The sequence below is a fragment of the Acomys russatus genome, chromosome 8 (assembly GCF_903995435.1).
Source record: "Acomys russatus chromosome 8, mAcoRus1.1, whole genome shotgun sequence".
Classification (NCBI taxonomy): Eukaryota; Metazoa; Chordata; class Mammalia; order Rodentia; family Muridae; genus Acomys; species Acomys russatus.
This window is the reverse complement of record NC_067144.1, coordinates 41,140,141-41,162,230: the sequence shown is the minus strand read 5'-3', so window position 1 is coordinate 41,162,230 and position 22,090 is coordinate 41,140,141. Positions and strand designations below refer to the sequence as shown.

At 36.2% G+C, this 22,090-nt stretch overlaps 1 protein-coding gene across 1 annotated transcript in view; it reads left to right on the top strand.

The window, feature by feature from the left end:
• LOC127192792 (ephrin type-A receptor 6) overlaps positions 1 to 22,090 on the top strand; it is an 877,103-nt gene that overhangs the window by 733,154 nt on the left and 121,859 nt on the right. The window contains exon 13 of the mRNA XM_051150102.1: positions 9,614 to 9,675. Within this exon, the coding sequence (XP_051006059.1) occupies positions 9,614 to 9,675 (62 nt within the window). The remainder of the gene's footprint in view (positions 1 to 9,613; positions 9,676 to 22,090) is intronic.

Here is a 22,090-nt window from a genome sequence, read left to right as displayed (position 1 = left end):
TATCATAATGTTCTTCTTGTAGGTTTCTAGGACCCTCTGGATCCTTCTATTTCCCCATTCTCCCATGTTTCTCTCACCTATAGTGCCAAAAGGATGTCCTCCCCTCTGTCCCAGTTTCCTGGTAAGTGAAGACTTTCATGGGACATATTCCTTGTAATAGTGTCCAGATATAAGTGAGTATATACCATTTGACTCTTTCGGCTTCTGGGTGAACTCACTCATTATGATCATTTCTATTTCAATCCATTTGTCCACAAATTTTGGAAATTCCTTGTTTTTAATAGCTGAGTAGTATTCCATATAAGTCCACCCCTTTTCAAGTTGACATCCCAGCACAGCTCTATAAACCCTAATAGACCATTGTTAGCTTCCATGTATTTCCTGATGCAAAATGTGTTTTCTCTCTCTCTCTCTCTCTCTCTCTCTCTCTCTCTCTCTCTCTCTCTCTCTCTCTCTCTCTCTCTCTCTCTCTAAATAGTAGTGAGGATGGGGAGAAAAAGCAAATCTTTTACTGTTCTTGGGATGAAATTGCTCTAGTCACTATGGAAATCAGTGTAGATGCTCCTCAAAAACTAAAATAGAAGTAGCATCTGCTTTATACCCAGAGAGCTCTAAGTCAATTTACTACAAGGATAGCTGCACATCTTTATTTATTGCAGGAGCCATGTCATGGAATCAGCCTAGATGTTTGTCAACAGGTGAATATGGAAAATGTGGTTTATATACACAAAGGAGTTTTCATCAGATATAACAAAGAATGAAGCTATGTTCTGTACTTGAATGCAATTGTCGATCATCACAGTAAGCAACTAAGCCAGATATAGACAAAACAACACACACGTTCTTTCATTTGTGGACCTTATATTCTTTTTCTTTTATTAGAAACTTTTATTGATGATCTATTTATGATAACAATGAAATAAAACCAACATAGATGTCTATTAACAGATAATGTACACTGAAAGCATGGCAAGGATACAAAATACATGCATGTTCAGCTGTTGCAGAAAACGGATGAATTTAGAATATATCCTATTAAGTGAGGCCATTCAAAATCAGAAAGAAAAAATAGTTATAGTATATGAATGTATGATTATACCTAAAAATTGAATATATATGAAGTATAATATTTAGAAAGGAGAGAAAGAAAGGGTAATGTTAGGTGACAAGAAAATAATGAACACTGGGAAAAGGAGAAAAGGACACATGAGACATATAGAGAGCCTTAGGATTCTTACAAATGCATAAGTCCCTGTGTGTGTGTGTGTGTGTGTCTGTATGTGTCCATAGGAGAGAAATAAACAAAGAGGGACTAGAAGAAAAGAGGTTAATACAAAGAGAGAAAATATGAAGAAAGGGAAGTGAAAGAAAATATGAGATGTTAATAGGCTCAAAGTACATGATAAACTTGAGAAAATTTGCCTATATGAAAATAGGCACTGTACACTGAATATGTACAATAAAAAACCTAGACACAGAAACAAACTAACTAACAAAAAACAGACTACATGTTTCCAATATAGAATCCTATTAACTTCTAAAGAAAAAGTTCAATAAAAGTCTTTTCTGGAAAATGCATAGAGTTTGAATGTATAATATTGAAAAAGGACACCCAATGTCAGGAAAGAAAAAAACACATATTCACTGTTCTTCCTCATATGTGGAGCCTAGCCTATAAGCTATACATGCATATATACAAATATATGTGATTATAGTATATATAGAACAAGAAAGTATAATTTTAAAAAAGACACAATGCTCACTAATGAGCGCACAAACACAGGGTACTTTGTATGAGTCCTTTGGATGTTTTCTCAAGGTTTAGTATATTTTATTTGTTTTTTTTTAATTTTATTTTTTTAGTTTATTCAGATTACAACTAAATTGTTATCCCATCACTTCTATCCTCCTTTTCCTCCCTCCATCCTGCTTTTAACCTATTCCCCTCACCTAGGTCTATGACCAAGAGGGACCTCCTCCTCCACTATATGGTCATAGGCTATCAAGTCTCATCTTGGGAGTGTGCTTATCCTTTCTCTGAGTGCCACCAGGCCTCCCCACGAAGGGCAGGTGGTCAAATATGGGGCACCAGAGTTCATGTCAGACTCAGTCCCCACTCTCCACATAACTGTGGAGAATGTCCTGCCAGTTGGCTAGATCAGAGTAGGGGTTCGATGTTTACTACTGGTATTGTCCTTGATTAGTGTGATAGTTTGAGCAGACCACCCCTGGGCCCCGATCCACCCATCATGATGTTCTTCTTATAGGTTTCTAGGACACTCTGAATCCTTCTATTTCCCCATCTTCTATATTTCTCTTACCTAGAGTCCCAGTAGGATGTCCTCACATCTCTCCAAAAGGCATGTCCCATGAAAGACTTCACTTACCAGGAGGTTTAATATATTTTAAATGCCACATAAACCCTTAAATGGAAAATATCCACAAAAGGGGTGGTTCCCTCACTAGGATGCCTGAATTTTAATTTATATTTTACTAAATATTCTATAGGCTATAGTTCTTAATAAGTATTGCTAAATTTAGCATATTTTACTCTTTTAAAAAGTAATTTTTTAAATTCATGGAGTATGAAGACTATTAGAAGAACATTTAAAATATCATAATGTTTGAAAACTCTAGGAATACTGATTTATTGTCCCAGAGTAACATGCCAAGTATTTGAAAAGACTGAAAAACGTCTGTATTTGTTTCACTGTATGTTATAATTCTAAATTTTCTCTTTGTTGATGAATAACTGTACCTTAAAAAATATTTTGGGTTTTTGTTTGGTTGGTTTTTGGTTTTTTGAGACAGAGTTTCTCTGTGTAGCCTTGGCTGTCCTGGACTTGCTTTGTAGACCAGGCTGGCCTCATACTCACAAAGATCTGCCTGCCTCTGCCTCCTGGAGTGCAAGGGCCATGGCACCTGGCTTAAAAATATGATTTTAATGGAAATTAAATTATATCACTTCCCTTTCCTTTTTCTAGCTCTCCTAGGTAACCTCCATCCTACTCCCCCCAACTCTCAAGTTGATAACTTCATTTTCTTTCATTATTATTGTTACATACACATGTATGAATGTATGTATGTACACTATATATGTGTATACATATATGTATATTTATATGTATATGTACATATATGTATCAACATGCACCACCCATTGAGTCCATTTTTGTTCTTTGTTTGTATGCGATTTCAGGATGTGAGTTGTGAGTGACAACCAAAAAGGGACCTCATCCTCAGGAAAGGCTAATTCTCCTTTTCCCAGGATTCATTAGTTGCCTATAGTTCATCATCTGGGAGAAATATACATTTTTTAATGAAAAAAAAGAAGAGAACAACATATTGCACACTTCCAATATACAGCAATAAGTTAACATTCCTATTCTAAAAGTCAGGAGCAAAGAATAGCTAGGAAACAAACCATACCAGGATCAAAGCCCAGCAGAGCCAACATCAGAACACACAGCAATGACATCATCAGGACATCATGATGGCTTCAACTGGTGTCTGGTTGCCCTTCCAGTTCTGTGGCCTGTGGAACTGTGGTCTCAGTTGGTCAACTCCATTTAGCGCCTGCTAACTTCCTCATTACAAGGCCCACTGTGTTTGGCATCTCCACTATCCGAGCATACCAATCGTGGCTAAGTCTCACCTTCACAGATTCAATCAATCAATGGCTTCTCAATTCCTCTTTGCTGAGAATCTAACTCTGGAACACATTGCTTGGCTTCAGTGGCTTTCAAGATCCTATATGCAGGCTTCCACCACCCTCATTATTGCTTGAATTTCTTTCTTAAATATATTTTATTGATTTATTCATATTACATTTCGATTGTTATCCCATCCCTTGTATCCTCCCATTCCTCCCTCCCTCCCATTTTCCCCTTACTCCCCTCTGCTATGACTGCTTGAATTTTAATGCCTGAAAAAGTAACACCTGGACCAAGTTCTACTGCCCGTTATCCTGGCTCACATAGACTATAGCTACAGAGGCCTTAGTTGTCCTTCCTGCCTGAATGTGGGAAAATAACCCCCAGGAAGCTTTTTCTTTTTTGTTTTTGCTTTTTGAGACAGGGTTTCTCTGTGTAGCCTTGGCTGTCCTGGACTCACTTTGTAGACCAGGCTGGCCTTGAACTCACAGCGATCCTCCAGCTTCTGCCTCCCAAGTGCTGGGATTAAAGGCAAGCGCCACCACGCCCAGCCAGAAAGCCTTTTCTAACTGGGTGTTCCTAAACATCTTCTTTTTTTTAGGTATTCTATTATCTAATGAATTTACGCTCATAACCCTGAATCTCTTAGTGGGTGGAGTTTTGCAATGCAGGCACTTTCCCAATTACCCCAGTATAACTTCTATGTTCTCTCCTTAGTACCTCTAATCTCTTTAACTATTACAAATTGCAAATGCTTTGTCTTCACCTGCATCTATTGCAACTCTAAAGTTACTCATTTGCCAAACTGCACATTTTTATACTCCATTCTGCTCTTCCAACGATAAATCTAAGAGCAGTGAGCAGTAACCACAGATAGTATATTGCCTTGAAACTTTCTCACCCAAACAAATTCATCCACTGCTTTTAAATTCAGCTTCACTAACATTTTCAGGATACAGAAAGTATACAGAGATCCTTTGCTTCTGGTCCTCAGTGGGAGAAGAGTTACAGATTTTGGTACCGCAGATGGAGCCAGAGATCACTGTGTTAAACAGAATAAACACTGCATTCTCTGCTGCTAGTGTGCACTATAAACTGGTGGATCTTAGAGAAGATGAGAGAAGGATAGTGATTACCAAACTCTGGGATGAGTAATAGTGGCTGAGTGGTAGGTGGGTAGCAAATTATACAGGAGCAAGAAGTTCTATTGTGTTATAGAATAGTAGACTGAAAAGGAGAATGGTGGTGCACTGTATATTTCAAAATTCTAGGGCAAGGCTTTGAATGTTTTCACTATATAAAAGTACAAAGGGTTTAAGGAAATAGATATTTTCTTCATGAGTTTCACATAGTACCGAAACATCACATAGTACTCGATAAGTATATAATTTTATGTACAAGTATTAAAATATTAGATTAAAAATAAATTAAGTTTTGATACATATACATAATAACAAAATTCAAAGTGATAGAGGATGAGTTATGTTTGGGGTAGGTTATGATACTTAACCTGGCAACACTTTCAATGTAAAACAGTCCCCAATTTTAGTAGTTATCATGTGAATAAAAACAATAATTTAATACATTATATCTTTTCAGATTTATATTATCCATATCTATGGAAAGCATTACATGGATAAGAAAAATTATTTCATTTATTATCAAACCCAGAGAAGATTATAATTGTAATTCGCTATCTATAAAATAGGCAGGGAGGAAGAATAGATTAAATAACTAGTTCAAAAGTGCTGAATTGCATGTGGGTAGAAAAATTACCTGCACTCTGTCAATCCAAGTTATCACTGAAAGTTTATAACCTGTTAGACAAAGCACAGACATGATCGAATGTTAAATAAGCTAGAATGATTTAAATCTGTAATAGAGTTCTGAGGTTGTTGAGATTTGTTTCGATTCCTCATTTTACTGGCTGCACATTAGGAGTTGCTGAATTGATTCAAAACACCACATTTAGCACAGGCTCGTTACTTATATAAAAATGGCAAATTTCTACAATCTCTTTATATCACAAATCTTCTCTAAAGAAAATCTATTTCACCAGCAAAGAAGTTCTTTGAGATTGTTATGAGAAATTTAAAGGATGCCTTTTTTTCCTTTTCCTTAACACCATCATGGGAATAGTCAGTATTATGATCATATGGATTTCACAAAGCTCCTTTATCAAAGTCACTGTAGGTTCTGGGAAGTATTTGAATATATATACACAAACATATACATATGCATATGTATGCATAGATATTGTCTTAAGTTCCAAATAAAAAATAGTTATTTTTGTCTATTATAGAAAAGGATGATAAAGGAATTTTGTTCTTATCTTCAGAACATAAATAAGTGATTTCTCAGATGTAGTTAAGACTATCCATAGCAATATCTGGGTATTTATGATTTTACAATTTACAATCTTGAAAACAATAACTTCATAATGCTCTTCATTATGATCAGCAGATCTGGGACCAGGGATCCTGCTCAAACTATGGCACCAGCCAAGGACAATATGTGCAGTAAACTTCAGACTCCTACCCAGATCTAGCCAATGGACAGGACATTCTCCACAGTTGAGTGGAGAGTGGGGTCTGACTTTCACACAAACTCTGGTGCCTCATATTTGACCATGTCCCCTGGATGGGGAGGTCTGGTGGCACTTAGAGGAAGGATAGCAGGCTACCAAGAAGAGACTTGATACCCTATGAGCATATACAGGGGGAGGAGGTCCCCCTCAGTCACAGTCATAGGGGAGGGGAGTAAGGGGAAAATGGGAGGGAGGGACGAATGAGAGGATACAAGGGATGGGATAACAACTGAGATGTAACATGAATAAATTAATAAAATATATTTTTTAAAAAAGAAAACAATAACTTTGGGTGTCTTGAAAGATTTAATATCAAACCAACACACTTTATGTAAATTAAGTGGTAATTTTGAGAACTGACTGAGACTAAAGCATCCTGGAGTTTTCTCATTGTGTGAGAACAATTCACTCGCTTGGATGATGCTGTGCCATGAGGCACTTGGGGCAACAGACTAAAATTTACCAAAGGAAACAAGCTCAGATATTTTTGAAAATTCAGGAAAAAAATCAATTACTTCCAAGCATATCTCCAGGAGCAGTCATACTCTTAAAATATATGATATATGATTTCCATATGTAATTGTGCATATGAAAAAAGACAAAAAAAGAATTGCCAAAATGCTTCCCTCACCTAAAACAGAAATAAAGACTGACTTTCGAATTTTCATAAGTTCCCTTATTCCTATGTATTTTTGTCATAAATGCAATAAGGGGACTTCAAGTTTATTTTAATCTCCACACTATAACTACATATTCCCTATAGAAAACCATTAGGAAACAAAATACAGCTTAAATTCTAGCATTATGAAGAAAACAACCAACACAATTCTTCAGTTCAACCATTCTCCAGAGAGTGCTGCATAAAATGCCAAAGAATGGCTCAAATGAAGCTCCTAATTCACAAGAGACTGGGGGAGTCTTCATCTAATTCTTTATTGTTCTTAATGAGAAGTGAAACTTGTCACTGATGGATTTTAAGAGTGCCAAACGTACCTATAAGGAGTTATAGATAGAACCAAGCCCAGAGTACTTTGTGTCCACATGGCTAAGAATCTTTATGATACAATTCAGTGTTAATTCATAAGGCTGGTTAAGAAAACATGAATTGATGATTTTATGAAGCATCTACTATGTTCACTACTATAGATATATCTATAGGACATGACCTTGAAACCCCCAATGAATGAGGACACAAATCTTTACAGGAAAAGGAGAAAACAAAATGACCTTACAAAGGCCAAGCAGAGCACGCTGTATCATATACAAGGGCAGTGATGGGAGTCTGTAGGAAATATCAGCCCGAAGCCTTGTGAAGATATGCAGTGTTTAAATTTTGGAAGGAGGTGGGTGCACAATGTGGCAGTACTGCAGACAGAAGGCAGTTAAGAAGTAACTCTGACAGGTGAATAGCAAAATGGAAGCCAGAACACAGAACTGAACAAGTGAAAGTAATGGACATCCAGTAGATCTAAGGGTAGCAAGGTAAGTTAGGAAGGTGACATCCTTCATTGTAGAGAGTGGTTACCGAGCCTAGACTTAGAACTATCATCCAGTAATCTTTTCTGAATTGCAACTATACGATAAAGGTCCAAAGATCCAAAGCACCAGACATGATACATAATGATGCTACTTACTGGCTTTGGGTTCAAGAAGCATAGCTTTTTCTATCCCTCAATTTCCTTATCTGCATAATAGAAATGAAGCAATACAAGGAAGTGTTTACAAGCTCTTTTGATTCTAGTGAGAGTCACACTATTGAGGAATAGATACCTGATAGCAATGGTCAAGAGATAGTACAGAGATAAAAAACAGAGGGGGGATAATTCAGGTACCCAAAGAAGAAAGGCAGCTTTCATCCTTAACACCCATAGCCTAACCACCATTCCAACTTGAATATTGCTCAGAATTTGGTGTTGAGGTACAAAGCCAGCTTTTTTAAATTTACCCACTTTCCTACCTAAGTGTTGGCCTCAGATCCCTACCTCTTGGCTTCCTGAAACCAATGGACATACAAAAGACAGAATGACAGGTTTTCAAGTTCCAAATCAGGTCTTCTTGATCTCTATGAAAGTGCTGACAGTTCATCTTACCTCTATAATTGCTGATAAACTTCCTTGTTCATATGGGTAAAATTAATAGCTTTGAGGGGCATTATAGAACATAAGTTAATATTCTCTCCAAATGAAAAAATTCCTTAGGTTTGAATTCTATGCATGATAAATTTGGAGCTTTATTGCACCTTTTAACCTTTGGCTCATCTTTCTTTAAAATATACATTCAAATGTAAAATCCAGCATTTGCATACGTTGAAGCAATTTATGATGGCTACCCTTTCTAACCTGTAAGGCTTTGAGTTCAGCAAAAAGGCTTGAATTATGAGTCCATTGGCATTGGTAGTCTCTTTCCAGATCATTTTATGTCACAAAAATAGCTATGTGCCATTCAGATTGAATCAAGAATTCTAATAAATAAAAAAAATGTGGAAAGAGAAAGTAAGCATTGATAGATTCCTATTTCAGGTAAATATCATTTTCCACTCAATTGAAATTTTATCTTTTAAACCTGTGCAATTGGAAAGAGTAAATACATTTCCTTCTTTGAAACAAATCAAAGTTATTTATGTCAAATACTTTACCTAATAGAGATGTGTTGGGAACTATAACAATTGATGAGATAAAAGGCGCTCACTTCTTGATCTTTGCCTCTGTACAAGCATACAAGGCAGAGTTACCTGTTTTTCATGCACTGCCATCACCCCTTTGCTGATCAAATCTGTGTCCAATAAAGAGATAATCAGGCATGCGAACAGATCCTACCTAGTGGGCAACATTCATCAATCTACTAAAAATTATTCTGCTTGGAATCCCTTAAAAGCAGTCCATGTCTAATCCTTTATAAGTACTCAATGAGGATTTATGAATTTCTTCTTTCTGCTTTGATTTACAAATAATTTTAGAACTGCCCACTCTAATGTAAATCAGAAAAAAAAATGCCAAAATATCATGGGAGTTGTGCCAAACTGCAAGAAGAGCAGCAGTGACTGCTTTAACAATAACTATGTTAGTTGTCATTTATGGAAAAACTAGAGAACAAAAAGAACATAATCTATATAAGCAATCACAGACATTTATAAAACATGTTCAATTTCTTTGTAACTCAGATTTTAATCCATGTCCCTTTATGAACTCAAAAATAAATAATGCTATAAAGATGTAAAGTGGTACATATAGGAGCACACTTTCCCAGAAGAGGTTGACAAGTTAAGTTCCCCCTTTAAAATACAAATAACTTAGCTACTGCAGCCAGAAATCCATACCTGCAGCACATCTCTCTGTAATGGCGCTAATCATGTGTGTTCCTTGCTCTTCTGCAGGCCGACCAGTAATGATCGTGGTAGAGTATATGGAGAACGGATCCCTAGACTCCTTTTTGCGGGTGAGGTGCTCTTCTCTGATACCATTTAAATAAGCTATTCTGAGATCTAGACTTGAAATCATTTATCATGAATTAGCTTTTGCATAATGTTATTCAAGGGTTGTCTGCGGAGAATAGTGACATTTTCTCTGGTGCATTTCTCTGATTCTGTTATGCATTAAAGCATTATTGAGAAAATAGGATGTACATGTAATACTATAATTGATTTCTCCTATAAATTTGCCTGACATATTAATGATTTTATATATATATATGCATATATATCAAATTATTCTATTGTGAGTAAAAAAATGAAGACTAAAACTCATCTGCCATTTATAGATATTCATAAAGCCATATCACATTTAACAGTTTAGTATGATATTTTGTAGATTCTCTGAAGTGCTGAGCCTTTACGTTGCTGAACACTTACCAAGATTCTGCCAATTTTGTACCTCATGTTCATTTGAGTATTTAAAATGGAAATGAAGAATAAGATTCCCTCAGTAGTGATATATTTTAGATCTAAAACTTAAGGTTTATTCTGTTTACTATGACTGCACATGAATATATAGTAGAACAAAATAAATCTAAGAAAGTGTCATAATGTTATTTTTCAAAGTGTATTCATCACATGTTCAGATTTGATCCACCATAATATGCTTGCTTATAAAATACATATTGATAGTGAAAAATGAAATATAGAAATATTCACTGCAGTAAATGTGTTTGTCCCCAGGAGAGGTGACATATTTGCATGCCAGTATATTCTTTAATATAGCCAACAGAAGGCATAAGAAGTATCTGTACTTAAGAAATGGCTGAGTTTTTTCATTTGAAATGTGTTGTCTTTCTTTGTCTCTTCACCTCATTTTCTGTTCCATGATATTTGGACATTTTCCATTTGCATCTAATCTGTCTCCCATGATCTCATTTCCACTTGTTTTGTTTCATTCCTGTTCTCTTCTCCCAGCTGCTTTCAGTGTTGGCTACAATATATTTATACTGTGACTTGACTTGATGTCCAGATTGAATTCCTGAGGCTGAATTCAGCAACATTGTTGGGTTGTGGTAAATTGAAACTACTTCCACAGCACAATCTCCACCAAGTGCACTCTTTAAGGCAAAATGAACTTCATGGTTTGGGGACATAAACTGTTTGTTCTCTGATGTGTCGATTTCAGAGTATTCTGTTTTATAACTTAGTACATTTACCTATAAATGCTCTAAACATTTTAGAATAATTTATTAGGGCCTCCTATGGTGCTTGAAATGCATGGGCACTTATATCTTTCCATTACTTTTACTCAAAACACAGGTTTATCAGATACATATCAAAGTGACATTATCTAATAATGTTTGGCATAGGTTGGCTTTACTTTTTTTTGTAACAACTACACAAATCAAATATAACATCAAATTACGTAGCAGACATTAAATTTAAATTACTGCTGAAAATTGGATCAGATGGCTGGTAAAAAAAAAAGGTGAAAATTGTTCATTTCAGATATTCTTCTTATTCTACTGACCCATGATACAAATTATGATACAAAGAATATAAGATATATATGATATATCACATGATATGATATAGAATAAATATATGATACAAAGAATCAATAATTACAAGATTTGAGCGTGCTATATCACATGCTTTTAAATAGTGTATTTTATGAGTTAACTTTTCAAAACTAGCATTTTCCACCCTTAATTATGTATCACATAGGCTCCTGACAGTATAGAAAAAAGCCACTGGCCACCATTATTACTACTATGAGAATCTGGTTGCATATGTCTGCTAATTTCTGCTCTGCCACATACTGGCTATGGCTACATGGACATGCTAGTAGATTTCCTGGGTCTCTCGCCATCCATCTGTATGATGACATGGTAAATATTCTGACCTACTACAGTTGTTAAAACAACTTTATTGTCTATTGTAAAGTTTACATGACTATTGTAAAGTTTACATAGAAAGATCAGACATGTCTTCATGACTTGAAAGTGACTAATTTCTATATGAATTAGTCCTCTAATTAAATCAATATTTACTTCTCCTTATAAGTCGTTGCCAACTCTGCAAGTGGAGAGTATCACCTCTGCACATGCATGTTTCACTAACGTCAAAATTATATCATTGAAATAGACAAAGAACTCGAAAAGCTGTGGAAATCAAATTACCCATTTGATAAATGGGTTAATGAAATGAAGAGAAGGCCCTCAAAAGTTGAATTGCAAATGGCCAATAGACACATAATCCCTATCCATTGAAGAAATGCAAATAAAAACTCCCTTGAGATTGTATCTCACCCTGGTCATAACGGCATTCATAAAGAAAACAAATAGCAAATGAAGGGAAAGATGTGGACAGAAGGGAGCCTTTCAGATGCTGCTGGTTATGAATGTAAACTCATTCAGGCACTATGGATAGCGATAGGAGGCCATTTTAAAACCTCAAAATAGAACCACTGTTAACCCCACTATATCACCCTATATACTTACCTGAAGGACTCCAACTCACTACAGCACTGAGATGTTTACACATCTGCATCTATTGAGGTACTATTCAAAATAGCTCGGTGACAGAAACAACCTATGTGTCTGTCAACAGAGAAACAGCTAAAATGTGGTGTGTGTGGCCATGGAGCTTTCTCAGTTATAGGCAAGAATGAAATATGCTATTTGCAAGAAATTGGATACAACTTGAAGTAGTCATGTTAAGCTGTCATCTAAAAGTGACATGTATCACATTTTACTCTCATATGGAATCTTAGCCACCATTCCTTTGTTGTGAAAAGACACCATGATCAAGGCAACTATTATAAGTGGAAATATTTAGCTGGTAGCTTGCTTATGGTTTCAAAGGTTTAGTCCATTATCATCATGGCAGAAAGACTGGTGTCAAATAAGAAGGAGCAGAGAATAACATTCTGATTCATAATGGGGTGGGTGGTACACAGACAAAGACACAGACAGGCAGAGAGAAAGACAGACAGACAGACAGACAGAGACAGACAGAGACAGAGAAACAGAGACAGAGACAGGAAGACAGACGGAGAGAGAGAGAGACAGGCAGACAGACAGACAGACACACACACACACACACACATGTACGCAGACTCTGGGTTTGGCATGGACTTTTAAAACCTCAAAGGCATGTGCAGTGATACGCTTCCTCTCAAGATGCCATGCCTCTTAATTCCTCAAATCCTTTCAAATACTGCCACTCCCTGGTGAATAAACATTCAAATGTGTGAGCCAGTGGGGGACATTATTATGCAAACATATGTGTCCTAGATTTTATATAAATAAATAAAGTCATAGCTGTATATATGACATTAAAGTCAAAATTAAGCTGTCTGTGAGTGAATGGAACTGATGTGAGAAGAGGAGGAAAGGAGGAGGCAAGAAAGAATATGTGGCAATACCTTAGTGTACATTATACACATGAAGAAAGTAGCCTTATATAACCCAGGACTAGGTGCAATGAATAAATGCCAATAGGGAGACTATTAATTTTAAGATGGCAAATTGCAGAAGTGGATACACAGACCCAAATGTCTTTACAAGTAAACATTAGTGACACTTTTAAAAATCTATGAGTATGATAGCTCATATCTGAAATCTCAGAAACTCAGAAGCTGAGGCAGGAGGATTACCTATAGTTAAAGGCTAGCCAGGGATACACTTTTTAGCCCTTGTCTCAAAACACATTGAAAAATGCAAAAGGACAACAATAAGAATGAAGAAAACTAGAGCTGAAAACATCTGACCCTTTTTTAACATCCTGTTCCCTTTGTGATCATATAGCCCTTCTCTTCCTAGAGCTCAACGTGTACCGTATAAACTCATGCCGATGGCAGGCACTCAATTCCCCTTGCCAACCACAAATAAAACATATAAGTATATAGAGCCCATAAATTCTGAAAAGCTAAGTCATTTTTCCCAACTACTGCTTTAGAATTTGATCACCCCAGCCTCTGTGAGCCCGGGAAGCCGGCAGTAGCTGAATGCGCTGCATGGTGGGGGAGCCAGACATGGCTCATTAATAGCCTTCTGTGCTCACTGGAGGCAGAAACATTTCCCTTTGGTCTCCCACACTGTCTGAAAATCACTTCCATTTGCTGTTTTATTATGAAGAAGTTGTAGCACAACTAAATACAAGACTGCAACCTACTTCCAGTGCTGGTGGCTGGCTGGCTGAGATATTACTCCAAATTCATAAATCTAATGCTATTTGGGTCCTTGTGGACACTTTTCCAGATACAAATTACCAATGGGGATTTGTGGTCAGGAGTTCAGGTGTGAGCAATGAAGAAAAGAGAATTGGCTATGTGTATAACTACATGTGCTTTTGGCTTAAAAACACAAGTGCATTACAGCTTAAGGAGGAAACCCTAAAGCTGCCTACCCAGAAGCGTGACATCACAGACTTGTTGGGTTTTATTTCCCCAATGAAATATGTTGGTTAGAACTAACTGTAATATGAACCACTATCTCTACACATATCTCTTCGGTGACATAGATGGACCTCAAAAACATTTTTTATAGTACTTAAATAATTACTGTCAGTCTCTAAACCTTACAAAGTGTATTTTCTAACATGCGTATAGAGTCCCTGTCATATATATATATAATATAATTTCACAGTAGGCTTCCGAGTCCTCTGGCCATTACAATCTTTCTGCCCCCTTTTCCACTGGGTTCCCTGAGCCGTAGGTGTGGTAGTTGCATTATTTATGTATCAACTGGGGCTGAGCATCTCACATCAGAGGTTCTCTACATTTTAACCCTTTATGGCTTTCTGTAGCATGCCCTATTTGTTATAAAATGAAGTTTCTCCGATGTAGGATGAGAGCTTACACTTACCTGTGCACATAAGGATACGTATGTAAAATTATACTGCACTTGAAATTATCCTGAGTTTGGAAAGTTTCAGCAGTAGATGTTCATCCGAGATCCATGATCTCATTAGTCACTAGCCGCAAACAGTTGGCTAGGTTTACAGAGCCAAGTATGATCTCCCTCCTGTCGAATAAGTCCATTTAGAGAGCTGTTGGTCATCACCAAGCTTTACGTACCACTATTGCACCCTTTAGTGCACTGTCTTGCTGAGCTTCTCATTATTGTGGTTCATAGGCACCACAGCTGGGAAGACTACTACTGATTGCTCTCCTCTCTCAGCTGGCATATCACCCTTTGAGGTCAGATTCAACTCTTATCCTCTGAGTCCTTTATCAGAAGTACATGGTGTCTTCAGCAAATAGGGGCTTGCTTTCAGTTTCTGGGAGGCAACCAAGGGCAACAGAAATAGCTTTTTTTTTTTAAATCTCTTGGAGTCACTGGAAAAACAACTTGAGAAGAGGTTTCTCGTGCTTGGTACTGGGATTTTTTTCTTAGTCTATGTATGGTTCTTGGGGGAGCATTGTATAAATAGCATTTTATAAATTCATATAATACATATGTTTTCATTTTAAATGCATAGATCTAGAATATATTGTATATAATTTTAGGTAATTATGAAATAATATGATTGAAACCCAGTGTCTGTTAGCCAGTTATAGCTATTTATCTCAGCTCTTGGAAATCATCTTTCTAATTTCTATTTTCAAGGTTATTAAGCATCCTGTAGCATTAAATATAAGTAATGCACACAAAATACAAAAAAGGGCATCATGCAGATAAGGCAGTACCAGTAATCTGAAGTATTTGTGTATGTTTCAGCTAAGAATAATCGTTTTCCAATTCATTTCTTTCCCTTTTTTAAAAATCAATGGGTTTGATTTCTACTATTAAAAAGACCTAGATATACCTCAGGAATATGAGTATTTAATAATGCATATGCACTCATATCAGCATTTCAAAAGCAATGTGAGTCATTTGAAGTGCTCCTTGAACAAATGCAAAGCAAATATTAATTTAAAAAATTAAAGGGATCTTTTAAATATTTATGTCCTCAAATTATAAATCTAGTAAAGATGGCATTTTACCTTATGCTTGTTATTTATTAATAATGAGAGTTGAATTTTATTAGCACACATTTCTTAAAAATTGTATGTGTCTGGTTATATTCATGCAGAGGTACAAGAATGAAATTAATCTGTATCACAGTCATTTTGTGTTCAACGGTGAAAAAACTGTACTTACTCACTCATAATGCCTCAAACCATAAACGTTATAGCTTAATCTCATCTTAATTAATTTCAAGAGGAAATAGGTGAAACCTCATACAGAACAATGTTGTTATTTATCTTGTCTGTTTCAATTTAGCAATAAAAAAGTCTAAAATTACTCTGACAATAATTATTCAGTTACAGAAAACATGGTATGCTAGAATGTATACAAGGCTGCCCTGACTTTCCTGGTTCTTTGTATTGTCATTGAATTAGAGTAGATCTTTATTTTCTTACCCTTGTTTGACATTTTAAGTTCCTGGGTGACTTTATCTATCTTTTAATTTATACAAAATAATGGATTTCACTGTGATATTTTCATATTTTTGTGTTTTAATTGAGTGTTAAAGTATCAATAGCTAATAGCCCAAATTTACCTCATTAAAAATTTAGCGTTGTGATATATAGCATCACTTATCCTGTTGCCGTGAGCTAGTCTTTAGTAATATTCTTTTTATTTCTCCTTTTACACGTAAGAATTTTTCTGATCTTTTTAATTTTAACTTTTGGGAATTTCCGAACAGAGTACTAGAATACACTAATACATCATTTCCACTTGTACTTTCCCCCCTCTCCAGCTCCTCCTGAATCATTTACATTCCTTCTCGAATTCATGACCTCTTCTTCTGTAATTATTACTTTGAAATATTTATTCACATTTACCCACTGAGTCCAATTAGTGTTTCCCATGTGTGCATGTTAGGGCTGATTGCTGATTGGAAAAACGATCAGGCAATTCCTGCTTACAGAAAGCTGATTCTCCCTTCCTCAGCAGCCACTAGTTAACTGTAACTTGGTGGAATTTTTCCCATCCATACCGACATACCGACTGGTATGGTCTTGTACCTGTCTTGTGCAGGCAGCCATATTACTGAAAATTCATGTTGTACATCTCTCTCAAGACACTATAGCCAGCATCTATCCTGGTCTTCTGCTGCAATCTTTTGCTGCCCACTTCCAAGATGTCCCCTGAGCCTTAGGTATAGGGTTTGTGTTGTAGATGTCCCAACTTGCATTAGGAACTCCACCATCACTTGTTTTCTATATTTTGACTAGTTATGGATCGCTGTAGCAGCCTCAATCTGCTGCAAAAAGAAGCTTCTCAGATGAGGGGTAACAGCTACACTTATCTGTGGGCATTTAGGATAAACATTTAGGATACAGTAAAGGCTATAGTCATCTAACAATAGAACAATAGGAGGTTCCCCTCCCTCTCCAACCTTCTTGGACATGTTTACAAAAGACATGATTTCTATAATATGGAGCACACCTTAAGTCTAGTTAGGTGGTCATTGGTCACACATGAAACATCAGTGTCATTATTGCACCATTGGCAATATCGTACCAAGTTGGTCATTCTTATGTCTCAGAGGCTGTCAGCTGTGACCGAGTGTTGATAACATTACCTTTAGCTATTTACACACCACTTACTATAATAATTAGCTGTCCAGGGTGAGGATCCTAGACCGCTATCAGCTGGATTCCTTCAATTTCTGCAACAACAACAAAAAAAGTGACATCTAAAGAAATGGGATTTGATCTCAATTTCTAGGAGTCAACTAAGGACAACAGCAATATTCTATATCATTTTATGGACTCCTCTGGTTAACAATTTGAAGTAAGGTATCTTTTGCCTGGCACAGGTGTTTGTGTTAGATACTCTCTGCCTCCAGAGAACACTATCTCTCCATAGGTGGTAACTCCAATACTGTATATACATGTGTGTGCACACATGCATGTGTGTGTGTGTGTGTGTGTGTGTGTGTGTGTTCTGCCCACTGTTTTCCCCTTTTGCCCCATACATAGGAGCACCTTGGATCTATTATTTCCCCTCTCTAGAACTCTTTCTCTTTCTCTTTCCCATGGTTTCTTTCTGCTTTCTGCTTTTTGGTTATATACTCAAATCTAAGATATGGAGCAGTGGTGCACAAATTTTTGAGAACATCCCCTGTAGAGCTGAACAAGGAGACTTTGACTGGGAGAGAGGAAGTGGGTAATACATATGGAGAAGAAATGGAGATAAAGAACATATGTGCATATGTATATATAGTTTAAATGCAGTTATTCCATACAGGCTGATAAGCTCTCCACAAAAGACATAGAATATCTAACAACAATAACAACAACAAAACAAACAAACAAACAAAAAACAGTTCCAGGCATGGGAAAGTTCCCTTTAAGTTGTTGTCAAAGATAGTCGAAGAAACTCATCAAACAAGACAGGATGCCATTGTTGCCCTTAATCACTTTGTACAACTTGGTGGCCTGATGCTATTGCTGAAGAGACCACATATTTTGAACACAGAATTTGGAAGAACCAAGCTAGAACTGCCACAGAATCCTCAATCCTCATAGTACCCAAAGATACTATGCAAGCTGCCAAGGGAGAAAAGCAATTGATAATCCTATCTAGTTGTAAAATCTATAAGCAATAATGATCCCTTCTCCAATAAGATATTTCCCAGAGTAAAATAGTAGCATTTTTATTTTGAGGAAAATTAACATCTGATGAACCTAAAGCCCATGCAGCATACTGTAAGTATTGCTAACTTACTACTGGAGAAGTCATCGACCCTAGAGAAGAACCCACTATTGCCATTTTCTTAAAACAATACCATTTCTAACTGTATTCTCAGTACATATAGACCCACATAACTGTAACTCATTTCTTTTTGCATCAGATGATGACAATTACAGAGGTCCATAACTGGTCAAATTCAGAGAATAAGTAACCATAGGGTGCTCAGTCTTAATTGATGCATTTAAAATACATCACCTACTCCTAAGGCTCAGGGGCAGTCATGGGAGAAGTGGCTCAAAGTCTGCTGTGATATGATATCTTCCAAACATGACAGGGAGGCTGCATTTAACAATAATAGTGAAAAAAAGCCATGAATCTGAGAGGGAGTGGAGGAAATCATGTAAATACAGTACTCACATAGAGAGCCCTCAAAATGTTAGAATTAGAGAAAGAACATCCTGTGTCTGTATGTTTATCTTTACAAGTATGCATCTCTTCACTCAGTATATTTTCTGATTCCATTCATGAACCTGAAAATTTCATGGTTTCATTTTTCGTTGCGGTTGAATAGAACTCCACTGTGTAGATGGACCACATTCTTTTATTTATTTACAAACTGAGTGGACATTTAGGGAGCCTCCATTTCCTAGTTATTATGAATGAGAGGCAACAAGCATGGGTGAACAAGTATCTCTGAAGAAGGGTATCAAGTCCTTTGGGTATATACCAAGGAACTATATACCTAGATCATATGGCAGGTAATCTTAGTGGCTGCCCCCGTTTGCAATCAGCAAATGAGGATTTCCCTTCCCCTGCATCCTCAGCAGCATCAGTTTTCTTTCTCTTTCTGTGTCTCTTAAATTATTTATACGCATGCGTGTTTCATCTGCATTCATATCTGTTCACCAAGTATATGGCTAGTGTCCAACGGTGGCAGAAAGAGCACTGCATATCCTGACCTAGAGTGACAGATGGATGTGAGCCTCCATTTAGGTACTGATAATTGAAACCATGTCATCTATTAAAACAAACAAACAAACAAACAAACAAAAACAAAAAACAACTGGTACTCTTTAACTACTGAGACACCTGTTTAACCCCATCAGTCTTCTTAATCTTGCCATTCTGATTGGGATACTTTTTAATTGACATAAATACAAATTTATACTTGTAAGTAGAGATAGTTCATGTACCTATTTGCACTTGTGTGTGGTCTTCCTTCTAGATGTCAATCATGCAGGAGGTTCTGGATTGTATAACTAGATACTGAGATCTGTGTAAACATGCACAGATATATTCTATAAAGCCTTCCCGGAGCAATATTGTTACACTTCAATGATTCTCTGCCCCAAATACTAGCCCAAACAACTTTAAGTGTTCTAGGATTCAGATAAAGGCTGTACACAGTAAGTTACAAAGATTACATTCATGAATATCTTACCAAAAACTTGTAAAAGAAAAAAATCTTAAATTCAATAGTAAGCTTGATAACTTACGGCATTTCATACTCAGATCCATTTTAAGTTTTTAAATGTAATTCTGCAATCCAGCAGCTATGTTCCATCAATCCGTATCTGCTTTTCTTCCTAGATTTTGTGGGAAAAGGAAAAAATGACTTTTTGTTTCTTTGTGATTGAATTTCTGACTCTAGATGCTGTATTCTCACACCTATAACTAAAAATACAACTTTCTAACACAAGTTCAAAAGCCATGATGACTACTGAAGAATGACTTTGAGATATTTATTAAGTATTTATAAAAATTATAAGACTTTCAATAAGAAAACTACACAACAATCAACAGACTTTTCAGTAGAAAGTAGATATTGACTTTTATTTTATTCAATTTCTGTTTTATCAGTCTTTAAAACCTACAAATAACCACAGCCATTTCTTTTTTCACATTCAAGAGCATGCTAAATAGTTATAGCATTGCCAACTTTCTGATTTAGAAACATGTCGACACTAGATTTTAACTTTAAGCTGTAGTCATAAAAGTAGTCCTCCATGGACTGTCTTGTTTGAAGTCATGTATACTCTGTTCAGAACCCAGAATGCATTTTCCTACAAGTATTTCTTTTAAAGATAGCACTTAAGTCCCTAGATAGGCCCATAAAAGTCTCTTTTACACAGTGTCCAGCTTAAGGATGTAACATCCAATAGGAAATAGGGCTGGGAGTTCCCTATAAAGATGGAAAGAGAATGTTTTCTTCCCTCTAAACAACCCTCCCTTAGCAAAGTTCTCATCAAGTCTTTTTTTTTTTTTTTTTTTTTTTTTTTTTTTTTTTTTTTTTTTTTTGTCGTATAGCTCTGTCTTCATGTTTACTACCCAGATCCTCAAATACGCAGTTCTTACTGCTGTAGATCCCATGTTTGTTGTGACACACCCTCCCCATGCCCTTATTCCCAAAAGATAAAAATTTCTCCACTTTTCCTCCATCATTTCCATCTACTTTTAACTTCAACCAATGCAGATCAAAGCTCTCATCTCACCTGTACAGATCTTAACATATAAAGTTTGAGGAACTCATACTTGCAGGTCACTCAAACAAATTAGTCACAATTCTCCTGAAGAGTTTGCGACTTTTGTGTGCATCCATAAGCTCCAACAAAATTTATGAGGATATGAAGACTATATAAATGAAGATATTTTAGGACCAAGGGACTAAAGAAGTGAAAGGGTAGCTCCTCTCTGCTCTGTTCCCACAGACTATAATCTCTTGTCTTTCAAGATCTGATGCCAAACTTGTTTTCTCACGGTAGCATCTGGTAAACACAGAAGCAGAGGAGAGGTGTGTAGTGCCCAGGTTTATATACCAGCTTTGTAAACCACTTGTAGTAGGAGGACCCCCAATATGCTTAGGGTTGATTTTCCTCCTGTCCCTTAGCTCTCAGAATAATGACTCATTAAATATTATGCAAATACCTTGGCCACATAGCTAGGCTCTCCTCTGATTAACTCATAGCTTAAAATAACCCATTGTACTGTTGTAGTATCAGCTTTTAAAAGGAGTGGAAATAAACCTTGTATTTTCAAATGAGTTGAAAATGTCCAATTCCTTACACAAGAGTAGCAATGTCTACTCATACGTGTATCAAAATAATTTTTATCAGTATACAATCTATACCAATATGAGCAAAAATAACCTTAATTTTGTATCAATATATAATAATCTATACCAAAATATCGCAAGTATTTGAGAATAACAATAGTTCTGTAGTTGAAGAGCAGATTCAATAAGCTACCCTCTTCTCATATTATTCCTACATGGTATTCCTATAGCCACTTCCTTCTTTTACTTTTTTATTATAATAATGTTATCTATTCTTTATTAATTTTTATTTTATTTTATAACTTTATTTTTTTATAACCTCATACATGAGCACTGAATCTACAATACATGTCCGTCTCCCTCCCCTTTTAATCCCTTCTGTGGCCCCCTCCTTTCTAAATTCGGGATCCCTTCTTTATTATTATTGTTACATGTTCAACCATATGAATATATATGTACATAAACATCTGTGTATATATGTGTGCTTGTACATACCACCTATTGAGTCCTTTTATTGGTGCTCAGATGTACACATAACCCAGGCTAACCACTTTGAATTGAATGGCCTTTGTAGTATCAATCTCTTCCCTTATAGAGGTTGATTTTTCCCCCTCTCTCAGCAGCCATTGGCTATCTGGAGCTTTTCATCTAAAGGTAGAACCACATGGGATTTCCCCTTCCTTGATGGCA